General features: G+C 37.1%; 2 protein-coding genes across 3 annotated transcripts in view; both read left to right on the top strand.

Annotated features, from left to right (window-relative positions):
- The first annotated feature begins 858 nt into the window (after positions 1 to 858).
- LOC124393987 (long-chain fatty acid transport protein 6) lies at positions 859 to 11,471 on the top strand. Its single transcript, XM_046862083.1, has 10 exons — positions 859 to 1,436; positions 1,945 to 2,148; positions 2,902 to 3,060; positions 4,045 to 4,169; positions 4,290 to 4,484; positions 4,993 to 5,083; positions 6,657 to 6,855; positions 9,153 to 9,250; positions 10,492 to 10,622; positions 10,834 to 11,471. The coding sequence occupies exons 1-10, from the start codon at positions 953 to 955 to the stop codon at positions 11,008 to 11,010; spliced, it is 1,863 nt and encodes a 620-aa protein (XP_046718039.1). The 5' UTR covers positions 859 to 952; the 3' UTR covers positions 11,011 to 11,471.
- Positions 11,472 to 14,678: 3,207 nt separating this feature from the next.
- LOC124393846 (fibrillin-2-like) overlaps positions 14,679 to 17,798 on the top strand; it is a 61,179-nt gene continuing 58,059 nt past the window's right edge. For both annotated transcript variants that reach the window (XR_006927392.1, XM_046861886.1), the window contains exon 1: positions 14,679 to 15,158. Coding sequence is in view for 1 of the 2 variants with exons in the window: in XM_046861886.1 (XP_046717842.1) it covers positions 14,995 to 15,158 (164 nt within the window). In the remaining variant the exon portion in view is untranslated. The remainder of the gene's footprint in view (positions 15,159 to 17,798) is intronic.

The raw sequence follows: 17,798 nt of genomic DNA on the forward strand, positions 1-17,798 counted from the left end.
ATGCGTGCACCAGGACAGGGGTATCGCCTTATCACACATCTCTCTTACGCCTGACAGGCCTGTGGACGCTTTAAGATAAGCAGTACACAAAAATGCTGGGTCATTATCCTTTTTTATCACTTATTCTGGGGCAAATAACAAAGAAATCAGCATGCTGGTTTTGGGATAAACACCTAAAAGGAGAACAGATATAGTGCACTTTTAGGGGGCTTTTCCATTTTTCCTGTAAATGAATGGTTACTGGAAATAAGGAGAAAAATTTACATTTGACTTTATCATTTAGTAAAAAATGTTGTCCAAATGATACTTTAGTATGATTGACATTATGTAGGTGGATATGCATGATTTAATTATGATAAATTATACAAAAAAAAAAAAAAAACTTTTAGCTGTAGGTAATGCAATTTATTTTTGTAAGAATATTGTGGAATGGAATAGAGGGTGAGTTATTATTATTATTATTATTATTATTATTATTATTATTATTATTATTATTATAGGGAGGTAGCAGTTCAGTATTTGGAAGGTCAGGGGTTTGAGTCCCTGATCATTTAGTTTAGGACCTTTTCCAAATGATAATTTATCATGATTGACATTATGTAGGTGTATTTTGGATTCTATGCATGATATAACTATTATAGATTATTAAAGACACCCTTTAGCTATAGGTATTTGTCTGGAAAGATGAAATATTGTATTCAATTGTATTTTATTGTACTACAAATATTTTGCAGGCCCAGTTTCACTGTTGACAGAATGCAGACTAGGCATAGTGAATTTTTGAGTTGACAGGTCAGAAGTTGCAGCAAGTCACTGCAAAACTGAACAGGCTGAAGTAGGCAGTGCGCATGCGCCGTAGCTCAAGATGGTATTTAAATATAGGGATATTCCAGCGCAGTGAAGAGCGGATGATCAACTCGTTGTGCTCCACAGCCTTGTGTGCTTCATCAAGATGGTTTCATGGGAATTTCCAATTTGGAGTCTTTTCGCCGGAGTTGCTGGTGCGTTGTTCTACCAGAGACTGTTTCACCCGTACTTCTGGACTGACTTGATGTATTACTTGAAGGTCCGAAAGGTCGGGAAGGCGACGATGGCGAAGATGAAGCGCGGGGTTCTCACCTATCTCGACCGCTTCGTCGAGCAGGCGAAACAAAATCCTGGGAAGCCGTTCATCGTTTTCGAGAACGAGGTTCTCACTTACATGGAGGTGCACCTTAGGAGCAACAAGTTTGCGAATGTTTTCCGGGGCGAGGTCGGTGTGAAACACGGTGACATTGTCGCGCTTTGGATGAGCAACGAGCCCGACTTTCTGTGCGCCTGGTTCGGGTTGAGTGAGCTGGGCTGCGAGGTGGCCTTCCTCAACTCCAACATCAAATCTAGATCTTTTCTGCACTGCCTGCAAAGCTGTGGGGCGAGATTTCTCATCGTGGGATCTGGTATTACACTCTGAAATAGTTCACAATATTGCACAGATGTTCTTGACCAGCTGTCAGTCAGAGAATCTGATCTTCTCTACCTTCTCTAATGTTATGCAGCTTATAATATATAGGGTCCAGAGAGCCATCAGGGAGGGAGGTAGGGAGCTGTGATCTACCACGTAGCACAGCACAGAGGATAGACCACAGTTTAATTTCCTTTTTCCCCACAGGTCTTTATAGTCAGTGCTATTTAGCCTGCGGATCTTGTTGGATCTTGTAGAACAGCACATGCCAAAATGTGTGCTGAAACAACATGCTTTTGCAACAGAAACACAGCATTTGTTTGGCACATGTCCATCTGTCTTGAGAACCTTAGTCTTGAGGTTCTCCAGAGACATACATTTTCCACCAGCCTGCAGAAATATATAGTTTTACAGTAGAACCACTTGAATTGCAACCTAGAATTATATAAAAATAAACGTGTGTATGTATGTGTATATACAATGTTTAATTTTTTTCCCAATAGATTTGATCCAGTTTTTAGATGATGTCCTGCCAGCTCTATCAGATAATAACATTAGCGTGTGGGTGACTGAAAAGACTTGTTCACGTCAAGGCATCGGCACTTTGCTGGACAAAGTCGATCAGGCCTCTGACGAAAAACCCCAAATCGACTTTCCGTCAAATCTCACATCCAACTTCCTGTTCATCTTCACCTCAGGCACCACAGGTACTGCTCAGCTGCTTTGCGTATATGTTCCTGGGTGGGGGGAAAAGTCTTGTGGTGGTTTGGGTTTGTGGAATTTCGCATGCTGAAATGTTTTTGGACATGCTGAAAAATTGCCGGATAGTGGAGTCCACCCTAAACCAAAAAAAAAACCTTCCCTCTTTAGTGTGTACTGTTTACATGACACGTTGGCTTATAACTGCTTACTGTTTTTGTGTGTTTTCTTTACAAATGTGTTCTTCAGGGAATCCAGTGGCACAAGTTTAATAGCTGGACGTACTAATCAGCAATGAAGCAAAAACCAGTGAATGTTTATGTTGATCTTTTATTTTGTCAGTAATTGAAGGGATTCTGTTGAAGACCATGTTTGTAGAGAGAAATTACAGACACAAGAGGTTTTTCAAAAAACCTCTGTTTAGTGTTTCTCAAATATCTGTCTGTATTTGGATTTAAATCTGAACTGGGTTTGACCTAAACCATACTGGTATCTATTTTCATTTTATGAACTAACTTCATAAAAACACTAGAACTTACACAAAGTCAGCATGATAGCCTCAACTAGACTTTTCTTCTGTAATGTTTGTCTAGGATCCTGGAGTTCCATCAAGAATCATTCTGTGAACTTTTTACAACCAGCTTCCTTTAAAAGATGACATCATCCATAATTAAGCAATTTGTGTATCAAATACTCTTAGTGAAAATGTTCAAGATATTAAATTGTTCCTTTAACAGTATAATTTGTCTTCTTTAACATAGGGCTTCCAAAAGCTGCTCGGGTCAGTCACATCAAGGCGGTGATGAGCATGGCCTTCTTCCGCTTGTGTGGTGTGAATAAAAACGATACCATCTATCTCACCTTGCCACTCTACCATATGGCCGCGTCTCTGCTCGGTATTGGAGGATGCATCGATCTAGGTATGGAATTTCAGGTCGACCGTGTGAGAAAATGAAATATATTATTTACTGCAATATAATAACTATACTGAAGATTCTGACTTGATATTAATATAAGATTAATGATATGTATAATAACACCTACACCTCGCACAAAAGTACCGCATTATATAGATTCACTAACCTAATCTATGTTCAAATGACTGTTCAAGCAGAGCAAAAGGGATATAATAGTGTGGGTAAGTTTATGGGGTGTCTCATTTAAAGCCTACAGGAAATACCTAGCCATGTTGCCCTCAGGAGATGCATGTATTTATAACATGCACAATTCCTGGAAGTTTTCATCTTTAACTTTGGGAAAGGCTGTGAAAATAATTTCATGTGGTAGGAAAAAAAAAACCTGAACTGTATGACTTTATATAAAAAGTGTTATTAATTATTTATTTAGTTTGTCTAGTTTGCACCACGGAACCGCATTTGCACTGCTATTAGACCAATTCGGGGTTTTCTTTATATGTCAGATTTGGAAAATGAACACCAGCAGAGACTTTACAGTGCAGGATGCAACCAAATGTGTAGCCAAAAGGGAAACACCAATAAATGTGTTGAATGGCTCACGTACTTTCGTGTGTGTCTCATATAGTTTATATATAAATCATTTTAAAGATTAACATCATAAACTGTATTTACTAATGATAATATAGCCCAAATATTCCATATCTGTACATAAGTGTATATGTATTCAAATGTAAAGATTATTTTGAAATCGGAATGTGGAGGAACTGAATAAATAGTGACCCAGAATCATTGTGGGTAATGTAAAAAAATTTTTTTACCAGAATGAAAATTTACAAACATGGGAAATTTGTAAACTCAGAATTAAATTGTAAACTAATATTTTTGTGCTATAAAAAATTCTAATAATGATTGAAAGTATTTGCATGTTCAGGGTGGAGATTTCCTTTAATGTTACAAAACCTCCTCAGCTTTCACATTTGGTCACAGGAGCTACGTGTGTTTTAAAGAAGAAGTTTTCTGCCAAGCAGTTCTGGAAGGACTGCATCAAGTATGATGTTACTGTGTTCCAGTATATCGGAGAGCTCTGTCGATACTTGATCAATCAACCCAAGGTTTTTATTCACCAGTTCACTTTTCTTTATGTCAATACAGTGAGCTACATCTTTTGCTGTACAATAGCATGCGCCGATTGCACCCGTTCCTCCTCGCTAATCTGGTTTAACTGTACACAGACTCCCGAGGAGATGGCACATAAAGTACGCATTGCTGCAGGGAGTGGCCTTAGAGCAGACGTCTGGAAGGAGTTTTCTAGGCGCTTTGGGAAAATCCGGATTTGCGAGGGGTACGGATTGACCGAGGCCAGCATTGGCTTCGTTAACTACACCACTGAAATTGGACCCATCGGGCGAGCCAGTTATTTCAACAAGGTTAATTTCGATTTTCAGACTTTGAGGTTGAGCAAGTTTTCCTGGAAATGTCTTTAAATATAAAAAGATTTTTTTTAAAGCTCTGGCAAGTGCTTAGTATAAATTATAGTATTGATTTATAACTCCAAGTCTAAAAAAAGTTGGAACGCTGTGTAACATGTATATAAAAACAGAATGCAATGGTTTGCACATCTCGTAGTTTTATTCACAGTAGAACATTGAAAACATATAAAAGAAAAATCTTTAAACTGAGGAAATGGACCATTTCAAAAATTAGGTAATTTTGAATTTGATGACCGCAACATGGTTCAAAATAGGGACGGGGTAAAGAAAGACTGGAAATGTAAGTGTTACTAAAAAGAAACAGCTGGAGGAACATTTCACAATTTACAATTATTAATTGTATTCTGTGGATTCACTCAAATTTTTTAAATCAGGTATAACATATACCCTTTGCCTGTATATTACTGACTGTTTAACATTGTTTTATTGATTTTTTGCATTGCAGCGTCATCTACCGTTCGAATTTTTGAAATGTGACCCAGACACATACGAACCTATCCGAACAGATAAAGGACGCTGCTTGAAAGTGAACAAAGGTGAGAAGTTAATGTTATTTACAGTATAACAAATTGTGCCATTATATGGAAATAATGCGTGCTGGGAGTGTAATGCGACACGAAGCTCAAGCAGAGTGCCACTTTGACCTTTGACACCCTTATGGGACTTTTTGATATAACAAAAGAAGTGTTATTTCATTTAAAACATTTTACGATTGTCATGCTCAAATTATTAATGTATTTTTTGGAATTTTAATGTTTTTTAGATAATGTTGTGGAATCATCCAGGAGACAAGATAGTTCCTGCTCTCACTATTATTATAGCTGCAATAAACAGGACTTTTTTTGGTTTTTCTCTTGAACTTTCTTCAAATCTTCAGCAGAATCTACTCTGCTCTGATAAACTTCACACTGATAGTTACAAAGTATTTACAAATGACCACCTTTTATAAATGTTATAATTTATAAATGATGATCAGGCTTGCAATAAAATAAAATAAAATAAAATAATAAAATAAAAAAGGACACACATCCTTTACCTAGGTAGAAGTACAGATACTCCATGTTTAAAACGACTGGTAAAAGTTGAAGTACTGACTACTGTTTTTCACTCAAGTTAAAGAAAAAAGGTTTGCGCTCTGACGTACTTCAGTAAAAAGTAGTTACTACTACCTGTTTTAGTGTCACGCTGCTAATTGGACCTCACGTCATATTCATACAAAAGAATTTCAAATTTTGTTATCTGAAAAGATGATGATGATGATGAGGAATGTCTCTTTTTTCAGTCATGTTTACATCACTGACTCCCTCTGTCTCATCCACATTAGCCCCAGACTTCTTGTTGCCCTCTGCCCTGCTCATTGTTAGCTTCATAGCCTAGCCTATGTCTGTGGTGCCAGGAAATGATACACCAGTGGTAAATAAAATAAAAAAAACATGGGCAATGACAAGAAATAGGTTGATGTGTTGATGAAAATGTAAGAAAGTATAAAATAAATGAATGCGTGAGAGTAAAAAGTTGCCTAAAAAAGATAGTAAAGTACTGATACCAGAAAAATCCACTTAAGTACAATAACAAAGTATTTAAAGTGTTTGAATATTTTCATACTGCAGCGACTTGTCAGTATTTACTTGCTGATGGGGACAAAGTGCTAAAACAAGAGACTTGTTCCGTAAATGTTAAAAGAAATGAAATAAAAATAATAATACTAATCTTTATTTTATATAGCGCCTTTGAAAGTCTCAAAGCGATTTCAAGCATAGAAATAGGTTTTAAAAATTATCATAATAAATAATAAATAATAATAAAATAATTAAATGACCTATATTAAAAAAAAATCTTTATTATTTGTGAAATATTATTTGAAGAATTTCTACAGTTTATTTGAGAAAACTTTTGCTATAGAAATTATATAAGCAAGCACTAGTGTCGGTCTGACTGCTGTTGTATACAATTAATTTTTTCGCTAGACAGATTTAAGAATTTAACAGAGCTGTTTTATCATTTGTCTTATACAACAGTTGTAGGTCGTTTGATTTGTCTATAGGTCTGTATTCGTTAGATTTTGTAATAAGGGGATGTTGAGTCAGTCATATGATTCTGTTGTTTCAGGTGAAGTTGGTTTGCTGGTTGCCCCGCTGTCTTTCACCAACCCTTTTCTTGGCTACGCGGGAAACAAAACCATGTCTGAAAAGAAGCTGCTGAGAGATGTGTTTAAAGAGGGGGATGTATATTTCAACACAGGAGACTTGATGCTTCAGGATCACAGAAACTTTGTCTACTTCAAAGACCGGATAGGAGACACATTCAGGTATTACACTGTTGAATATTTAACTGCATGGTCTATCATTTGTGTGGCAGTCTAGTTGGCTACAGTTTCTAAAAGCCATAAGATCTAGGCCTCTGCGCTTAAAAAAAAAAATTCAATTACAAGACTATAAGACTCTTGCATAAAAAAAAATCCTTGAACCATTTCTCCCTATGCTCCATTATATTGTGTCATTTAAGATTTAGCATTCGAATGGCTTTTCTTCGCTTAAGATTAATGTGCAGCCATTCATCAAAATGGGCGTCAATGTAAATGCTAACACCCTGCTGCATTTGTAAGGCTATTGGCCCTTGTGTACACAATCCCTGATTCTAGTCTTCATGTGAATGAAATCACCCTGCTGAGAATGCTCAGGACAGAGCACCTCCCAACCCCTTTCGCTCGAGTGGAAACCGTGGCCGAGACTAATAAACACTGGCAGCGCTTCGAAAGGGCCGAGCCAAAAACTAGGCAGCGTTCATTCATGAAAATGCCAGAAGTGATGCAAGGCTCCAATAGCAAAGCCAGTTCTGGTGATGGCTTATCAATAGAGAATAGTGTACTTTAGAGTAGAGAAAATGAGATCAACTCCAAGGCTGGCTGGGAGATTTCTGACTGGGGCATGTTAATGGAGAAACAGCTACCATGACAGAGAGATGGGAGAACAATAGTCACATTAGCAAGCATGCCATCAGGTCAAACGCTTAGGCCCTTCACTGAGGATACCAAGAAGCATTAGGGCACAAAGGGGCATTTGTCTTGCTTAGGTTTGGCAGGTCATAGCAAAACACTGTGCTAATGTGTAAAAGCTTGGCTCAAGAGTCATTGAACGTAGACCAGGCTGGTCCTCGAGAGGAAGCGTCTTATTGGGGTTTTTTTTCTGAGTGGAAATCTACAATTAATTAGTTAAATAGAAACTATTTTTAATGTTCTAGGTGCAGATAATAGTAGTTGTCAAGAGGGTTTTTGGGTAGTTCTGAGATCCTTCTTCTTTTTTGCTGCAATAACATTGCAAACAAAGATCTCTGGGGAATGAGACCTTAAATAAAGAGAAAAAAATTTGTGGTGATTCCAAACTTTTGCTTTTTGAGGTTCTCTATTTAAAAGCCTAAATCACTAACACCAAGTGACTCCATGTACACTATACAATGTGGTATCAAAGTTTCGAGACTAGCTCTATTAAGAGGAAAAAATATTTTATTTATCTAGGTATACACACCTTCAGAATAGGTGCATAAGTGTAATCATGTGGATCGTTTTCCGACATTTCAGATGTTAAAACATACCACCGTAAATGTACCCCTTTACAGGAAAGTATAAGGTAATTTTGAGTTTAACACATTTCAGAAAAAGTTGGGATGGGGCAGGAAAAGACTAGAAAAGGAAGAGTTACCAAAAAGAAACAGCTGGGAAAACATATTACAACCAGTTAGTTTAATTGGCAACAGGTCAGGGTTAAAGCTCTATTAAGTGTGCACATTGTCAAGAAAAAATTTGTATGGATTGAGGCAAAGTAGAAAAAATTCTTTGGAGAGCATACAGTGTACTGCATCTATTACAATAGTATAGCTTTGTAGTAGAAGTGTCTTGATGCTAAACTGACCTGCCTGCAGTCCAGACTCTTCACTATTTGAAAACATTTGGTATGTCATGAAATAAAAAATACAACAAAGAAGACCAAGGACTGTTGAGCAGCTAGAATCCTTATTTTAGACACAAACAGAACAACATCTTTACTCAAAACTCCAGCAAGTAGTCACCTTTGTTCATTTGTTGTAGCCATCAAATTCTAAATTACCTGATTTTTTTCCTTAAAATGGTACATTTAATGTTTTCTATGTTCTACTGTGGGTAAAATATTAATTATTTATTAAATAAATATTATTATTTATTATTTATACATCCTGCTTTTATTTAGATTTTGCACAGTGTCAACATTTTTGAGAATTGAGGTGTTGTGCCATTTGCAGGCAGTCTCCAGTCCAGAGTAATCAATCATGTTAACAAATATCGCCATCTAGTGTTTCAAATTAGGGTTACAAACTAACCTAAGGATTCAAAATCATTACAGATACAGGACTTTTGCTTATTTTGCACAAATTATTGCTGATGATGCTGATAATGATAATAACTAATAATAATAATATTATTCATAATAATAATTGAATAATATGAATCATTAAAATGAATGGCAATAAAAATAGTTTTTTTTTTATTAGCTGCATTTTATTTATATTTTATTACACATCCTTTAAAAAAAAGCAATATTCATTTATGTATGTTCTCTATTTGCTTTACAGATGGAAAGGAGAGAACGTAGCCACCACTGAGGTTTCTGAGGTTTTAGGTTGTTTGGAGTTCCTGCAGGATGTCAACGTCTACGGTGTCACAGTGCCAGGTTTTTGAAAGTCCTCCTTGACCTTATAATTATAAGACTATTTTTGTTCCTGTGAATTTCATTCAGGCTAGCATACAATTTAATGGCTCATTTTTACAATTTAAAATAAATTCCTTAAGGGGGGGTCAGATGTAGGCTTTACAATCCAACTTCTTAAAAAAGCTTGTTAATTGTAGGTTTTTAGTATATAATAGAGGATGTAGGAAAAAAACTTACTATTTTCCAATATGCAATAGGGGAGTAGAATACAAGGGAATTCAAAACAATGTCCAATACTTTTACAATAGACGTTACCACAAACGCAGATCTTCAGGAATCCCGATGGAAACTGTGACAAGCAATCCAAAGGTGGTGACAAGTGAGGTTTAAGAATCACAAGGCTGCTTGTGAGGACATGAAAGCAACCAGACTCATTTAAATGGCACTGTATGATGGGATTATTAATCTCTACAGTGTACGTGTTGTTAAGCAAAAAAAACAATCAGTACTAAGTGTGAGGAAATGAACACATTGTGAATAGTATCTGGGGATGATCATAGAAGTTGTTCTTTGGTACAAATCCAGATGCAATTATCCATTAATTATCCATTATTTCATTTATTTGGAAGAAAGTGCAAAACTTTTGTGTTTTATTCATCCAAATAAATACATTTTCATCCAGATGTTTTACCTCTGGATGGAGTTCTTTACAATTGGAGACCACTTTGGTTGGTTTTACATCAACAGATCCATGAACTCACTGAGCAACACAAGAATGATTATCTACAGTCTACTACAATAACTCAGGAACACAGGTTGCATTAAATCTCCTACGACTGTACACCTCAACAATGATGGAACTGTATAAGATGGACATTTGGTGCCACCCAGATGAGGATGGGTTCCCTTTTTAGTCTGGTTCCTCTCAAGGTTTTTTCTTCATGCCATCTCAGGGAGTTTTTCCTTACCACAGTCGCCACTGGCTCGCTCCTTAAGAACAAACTTACAATTATAACTGTGAGACAATGTCCACTGTTAAAAGCACTATACAGATAAAGATTCATTGAATCTAATACATTTTTCTATATGCTTTAATGAAGCCAATTGAAAATAGGTTATAGGTTGTACTCCAGAAAAAAATGCATATTCATACTTAGTATCAAAGGTATCTTGCAGATCGGTGTTTGAGTACCAACTAGAAATGGAAAAGTGTGTGCAGCATATTTTATGAATCTACATGAATAGTTCTTGTTCATACTCAGGCCACGAGGGAAGAGCAGGGATGGCAGCTGTGGTCCTAAAGGAAGGCCGTGACTTGGATGGGGAAAGTCTGTACAATCATTTAGTAGAGAACCTTCCAGCATATTCCTGGCCATGGTTTCTGAGAGTCCAGGTAAGAAAAGTATAAAGATTAATGCCTATTAAAGTAATGTTGCATGGTGTATCTTTAATTATCATATTGTGCTTAACTGCAAACAATGACAACATCGTTCTCCAACTTTACACTATCTTGTTCTTACTGTAGCTAGACTGAGTTATTGTTTTATGGCTTTTGATGGAGACATCTGTTTCTTGATCTCCTGCATTCCTTTTTTTACTCACAGACTTATTTGGACGTCACAGAGACCTTTAAGCAGCAAAAGAAAAAGCTAGTGGAGGAAGGTTTCTGTCTTCAGGTTGTCCAAGCTCCCCTTTACTTCCTGGATAACTCTAAGAAAACCTACATTCCCCTCTCTCAAAGTGTGTACGACGACATCGTGTCGGGCAAGATACGACTCTAAACCCATCATTTACAGTTCACACAAGTGAAGGAATGCGCATCTGAGTTTGGACTGATCCGCAACACAGCACATTAATCACTGGTTTTATATTTTTTTGGGTCCAGGTTTGCATTTGAGAGCTTATATCCTTTTTAATATGTATTTTTTAAATCATATTTTAACATGGACCTTGGAGGAAAACACTGGAAATTTCTCAAAAGCATTGTGTTTTAAAGTATTTTTTCATTTCGTGATTAATGTTGAACACTGTGAATGATCTCGAGAATATTCCACGTCAAAGCCAATGGAAAATCATTTCTACACCACGTCTTCAGGAGTTCACATTTTTGCCTACTGAGGTTTTTAAAACATTTGAAAATAGTGTTGAAATCTTATTGCTGATATACAGGTGGTTGCTGGAGGGAAAAGATGGAACTTTTGAAGCATAAATTAAATGCGATTTATTACTTTTTTTGAAGTCAGCAATGTTGTTTTCCTGCTTTGATTTAACATTTCAGTTGATGTTATGCTTAACAACACTGTCTGACAAATTTGTTTTACTTTGTATATATGTGCTGGAACTCATTTTATTACTATATGAAATATATAGTATATGTTGTGATATAACTATATACTGTTTAGAAGGAATGATGCTATTATATGCGCTTGTTTTCTACAATTAGAATAGTTCAGATGTTTTGTATAAACATTTTTATAATAGAATTAGAACCATACATATTTTAACTATTATTCCAAGTGTATTATTAATACATAGAGTATAGTTCAGGCAGAGATCGTAACTCTGGAAAATTGGCAAAAATTGTAGGAATCAAGCAAAAGACAAAAAATTACTTAAAAGACAAACAGACTCCGATTAAATTAGTAATGTTCACTGGGGCATTAGCAAGACTTTGAAAAAGGCAGAATGATTGTGATGTGTATATACAATGAGACAATGTGGATTAGTAGACAGGGGAGTGAGAGCAGAGTGAAATATGGGCTGGAGAACTTAAGGGTCTGCATGTGAAGGTAAATGTGAAAAAAATGCTATGAAGTAAAAGTGCAAGAGTGACACTTTATAAATGAGGGAAAATGTTTGTTTCGGTAAATACTAAAAAATAAAAACGAGGTTCCTACAATTACTGGGCACTACACATTCGGTACTTTGTGCAACCTTATTCTGCCTTCTACTCTCATTTGCCTGGAATCTGAGCTACTGGTTGTATTTCCCTCACTAGAGGTCAGCAGAGATGTACAGATCTCTCTAAGCCTTAAACTGAGATGTGTTAAACTGATTTTTATTTTTGACCTTTAAAGACACCCTGCACCATTTTGGCAAACAGGATACAACTTATTATGTTATCAGCATAATGCCGTAGGGCATCAGAGAGGGTTTAGTGACAGATGAGGAAATTATAGATGAACCTCTGCCACACCAAATACAATTTACATACTTCCTGTCTTACATGTAATGTATGACAGGACATTGAATTATTTTTTTTAGATATGACTTTAAAAGGAGTGCATGGGTTACAGCAGTGCATACATATATTAATGTTCAGATACATAGTGTGATAGCTATAGAAAGCTTAAAAGTAGAAAGCTTATTTTTATGCCACCTATAAAAAGAAATGGGACCTCCACAGGAACCTCCCCACCCAAAAATCAATTAAGTGATCTTGGCAGAGAAAGCTTGTGTTATACAATTATAAATGTTACAAATAATCCAATAAATTGTGGTCCTTCATTTCAGCAACCACTTACGTCAAGTCAAGTCAAGAGGCTTTTAAGTAAATCTTCTTAAGGGACGATACTATAGAAATTAAACTTGGATATATTTTAGTCAATGTGCAGGTTGTATAGCAGTACAGATTTACTGTCCCTCAACATACAGCCATTATTGTCAAAATAGCAAGACAACAAACGTGAGTACACGCCTGTCCTATTCATTATGTTCATGTTTTAGACTGCTTGACAGGACCATACCAATTTTTGGATCTTGTATTAGAGCAGTTCAAATGTGTTGCTTTAAATACAATTCTCAACAATGTTCAACATGGCAAAGAACTCTCTAAGAATTTGAATTGTTGCTCTCCAAAAAAATGGCCTAGGCTATAAGAAGATCAGTAACACCCTGAATCTGAGTTACAGTGCTGTGTCCAGGGTCATACAGAGGTTTTCCAAGAGGGGTTGCACTCAGAACATGCCTCGCAAGGGTCGATTTAAAAATCCTTGTGCTGTGCGTCAGGAGGCTTAAAAAACGTATGAGTGCTGCAGCATTGCTTTAGAGGTTGCAGAAGTGGAAGGTCCACTTGTCAGTGCTCAGACCATACGCTGCACACTGCAACAAATCGGATTGCATGGATGTCTTCCTTCCGAAGCCGGCTCACAAGAAAGCCTGCAAACTGTTTGCTAAATACAACCTGTCCAAGAGCATGAGTTAGTGGATCTATGTCCTGTGGTCTGATGAGACTAAGATGAACTCGTTTGCCTCAGATCGTGTCCAGCATGTGTGGTGACGCCCTGGTGAGGAGCACCAAGATAATTGTGTCTTGTCTACAGTCAAGCATGGTGGTGGTAGCATCATGGTCTGGGACTGCATGAGTGCTATTGGTACTGGGAAGCTGTGGTTTATTGAGAGAAAACATGGATTCCAACATGAACTGTGATATTCTGAAGCAGAACATCCCTTTTAGTTATGCTGCCAAAACTAGCTTTGTTGGTATGTTGAACTTCTGCTCAAAAGGTTGTGAGTTCGAATCCCAGCTCAACCAAGCTGCCACTCCTGGGCCCTTGAGCACATCCCTTAATCCTTACCGGCTCCATCCATGTTTCCATGTGAACTGTATAAGGTACAAAGGATGTCAAGGACGGGGCATTTCAGCTTTTTGGGGTGTATTATGGTGTATGATGCATGGGCTAGAAGGTGATTTGAGGGGAATGAATAGAGATTAATGAAAAGTTTTAAATACAAAAATGTTGGATGTCATCACTGATAAACAGGTAAAAGCTTTACTTTAGATGTCTTGACGGTAGACTGGTGGTCCCAGTTCTGCAGTAAACATGGTCTCTCTCAGTCTCTTGCTTTCATTATCTCAGTCTTTATCTTTCAGTCTCTATTAGTCTCTATTACTCTCTTAGTCTTTTTCACTTTTTCAGTATTTCTATCTCATTTTCTCTCTCGCTGAGTCTTTCAGTCCCTCTGTCTCATTCCGTCTCTATTAGTCTCTCACTTATTTTCTCAGTCTCTTTCAGTGTCTCTCTCAGTCTTTCAGTTCTCCTATCTCATTCTTTCTCAGTCTCTTGATCTCAATCACTCCCAGTCTCTCTATTATTCTCTTAGACTCTTTCAGTCTATCTATCTTGTTCTCTCGCTCTCTCATTCTCTCAGTTTTCATCTCTCTCTCTCATTCTCTAAGTCTCTTTCTTTCTCAGTCTCCCAGTTCCTCAGCCTTTCTCTGTCTCAGTCTTTCAGTCTCTCTATCTCATTCTCTCGCAGCCTTTCACTGAAAGTCAGTCTCTCTCTGTCTCTTTCTCAATCTCTCTATCTCATTCTCCTTTCAGTCTCTCTGTATCTCAGTCTTTCTCTCAGTCTCTCTCATTCTTTCAATCTCTCTCTCTGTCTCTCTCTCTCTCTCTCTCTCTCTGTACCTGCTCTCGCGCCGACCTGTGGGCTGCACGCGGACACCACCCTCACGCCTGGATCCCCAGAGTAGCGCGAGACAGGAGGCGCAACGCACCGAGGAACTTCACTGCTAATGTCTGGAACTAACTCCATAAAACAGGCGTCAATTTAATATTTACAATTTACAATCTTCCTTTATAGGATGTTTGTTCGGGATTGTTTCATACTTCTTCCAAAGGAACTACTGAAGAGGAGCTGGAACTTCTTGTAGCTGCTATGAATAAAGCCTAGCGACCCTCTCGTGGTTATTTTGGCGCGGTGATTATAATAATAATACTTATCTCCTGAGTGAAGGTGAGAGCTCTGGGAGGATATTTAGGATGAGTTGGAAGAGGAATTTGAGATGTTTTGCTGGTTGCATGGCTCTGCTTTGCGCTCTGGTGGGGAATTTAGCCGGAGAGATGCCCGGGAGGAGCGCGTTTCAGGTGGAGCGCAGCTCCGAGAGCCGAGTGAGGAGACGCGGAAAGCAGGAGTCCCTCAGAGGGTGAGCGGCTCTTCATAATATTCATATCATTCATCTGATTTAAACAGTTTGAGTAACATGTGAATGACTTTTTTTTATTCTTCTCAGTCAGTGATATAGTTGGAATTAGGATTGGACTGTCTTTCTTTAAAACTGCATTCCAGGAAAATTCATTCATCTTTTTAAAGAACCTCCATCATCCTAGTTTAAAATATTGATTTGCCTGATTAACCCCTAACAACAACACTATAATAATAATAATAATAATAATAATAATAATAATAATAATAATAATAATAATGATAATAATAATAATAATAATACAACTCTAATTCCAAAAAAGTTGGGACAATGTGCAAAATGTAAATAAAAATATAATGCAATGATTTGCAAATCTCATAAATCTCTATTCTATTCACACACACACAAAAAAATAAATAAAAAACAAGGTCATTTTGCATTTGATGGCTCTCAAAAAGTTGGGACAGAACCATGTGTAGCTTCTGGATGTATACTGTACATCTGTCAACTGAGGGGACCAGTTTTTACAAAGGAATGTTGTCCCATATGTGTCTTATACAGGATTCTAGCTGCTCAACAGTTCTTGGTCTTCTTTGTTGTGTTTTTTGTTTCATGACACACTAAATGTTTGCAAATGGTGAAAGGTCTAGACTGCAGGCAGGCCAGTTCAGCACCCGGACTCTTCTACTACAAAGTCATGCTATTGTAATAGATGCAGTATGCAGTTAGCATGGTCTTGCTCAAATATGCAAGGCTTCATGGAAGCATTTGTTGCTCTAAAACCTGTATATGTACCATTTATCATTGAAAAAAGCATTTCCAAATGTGCAAGTTGCCCACTAATGCACTCCCATACCATCAGCGATGTGGCTTATAGAACCGAGTGCTGATAACATGCTGGATGGTGTCTTTCCACTTTAGTCAGAAGATACTTTTGTCCATTGTTTCCAAAAAGAAATAAAATAAATTCGATTTGTCCAATGATGATCCAAATGTCCAAATGAACTTTGGCCCAGAGAGGATGTGACGTTTTTTGGATCATGTTCACGCATGTCCTCTTCTTTGCGTGATAGAGATTTAACCTGCTTATGTGGATGAAATGGCAAACTGTGTTCAAAGCCAATGATTTTTAGAGGTGTTATTGAGGCCATGCAGTGATTTTTATTAAAGTATCATGTCTGTCTTAAATGCAGTGCTGCCTGAGGGCCCGAAAATCACGGGCATCCAATATTGATTTTCGCCCTTGTGCCTTACACAGATTCTTTTCCAGATTTGTTTAAACTTTTGATACTATTATGTACTGTAAATGATGAGATATTCCACAGTTTTACAGTTCTATGTTGAGGAACATCATTCTGGAATTGTTCCACAATTTGGAGCCACAGTCTTTCACAGATTGGTGATTGGTTTACTTCTAAAAAACTCTGCCCCTCTAAGATACACTATTTATACCTAATCATCTTAATGACCTGTTATGAATTAACCTAATTAATTTGACAATTTTACACAGTCTCTTACCTTTTTTAGAATTGGTGTTGTATTATTATTAATAATAATAATAATAATAATAATAATTATAGTAATAATAATAATAAAAATATGACAGAAAATCAACAACTAAACCTGATCCAGCCTCAGTCTCTTTTTCTCTCTACTCAGTCTTTCTATCTCAGTCTCTCTTCTCTCGTTATCAGCCAGTGATCTTGTTGCGATGAGGTTTGAATTGTTTTCCTCAAAACTGCATTCCAAAAAATACATCCATAAATGTAAATAATGATTTGCCTAATTGACAGTATAATAGAAATACCAACAGTATACAGTACTACTACTACTAATAATAATAATGATCATAATAATAATGATTATGATGATAACAGTATAATAACAAAATGACAGAATTACATTACATTACATTACATTACATTACACATTACATTTATATAGCGCTTTTCTGCAGCACTCAAAGCGCTTTACATATGAAAGGGGATTCTCCTCAACCACCACCAATGTGCAGCATCCACCTGGATGATGCGACGGCAGCCATATTGCGCCAGAACGCCCACCACACACCAGCATATTAGTGGAGAGGAGATAGAGTGATATAGCCAATTAATATGAGGGGATGATTAGTAGGCCAGCGGGCAAGTTTTTTTTGCCCAGGATGCCGGGGCACACCCCTACTCGTTTTTCGAAAGACATCCTGGGATTTTTTTATGACCACAGAGAGTCAGGACCTCGGTTTAACGTCTCATCCGAAGGACGGTGCTTTTTTTTGACAGTATAGTGTCCCCGTCACTATACTGGGGTGTTAGGACCCACACAGACCACAGGGTGAGCACCCCCTGCTGGTCTCACTAACACCTCTAGAATGTGCTGTTGTAGGAAAATAATCAATGACCCAACCTTACCCAACCTCAGTCTCTCTCTCTCTCTCTCTCTCTCTCTCTCTCTCTCTCTCACAGTCTCTCAGTTATTTCTCAGCCACTGATCAAATTGAAATTAACTCTAGACTGTCTTTCTTCAAAACTGCATTTCAAATCTCCATCCATCTTTTTTAAGAACCTCTACCTTCATTATTAAAACTAATGAACTAATGAATTAGCTAAATAATTAGCCTAATTGCCCTCCTAATAAAAATAG

This window comes from Silurus meridionalis, chromosome 11, assembly GCF_014805685.1.
Source record: "Silurus meridionalis isolate SWU-2019-XX chromosome 11, ASM1480568v1, whole genome shotgun sequence".
NCBI lineage: Eukaryota > Metazoa > Chordata > Actinopteri > Siluriformes > Siluridae > Silurus > Silurus meridionalis.

Bases quoted from the DNA above. Each gene is read 5' to 3' on its own strand.
- LOC124393987 (XM_046862083.1), top strand. From the start codon at position 953: ATGGTTTCATGGGAATTTCCAATTTGGAGTCTTTTCGCCGGAGTTGCT. The intron at 1,437-1,944 runs GTATTACACTCT...TTTTCCCAATAG, and splicing joins ATTTCTCATCGTGGGATCTG to ATTTGATCCAGTTTTTAGAT. The intron at 4,170-4,289 runs GTTTTTATTCAC...AACTGTACACAG, and splicing joins ACTTGATCAATCAACCCAAG to ACTCCCGAGGAGATGGCACA.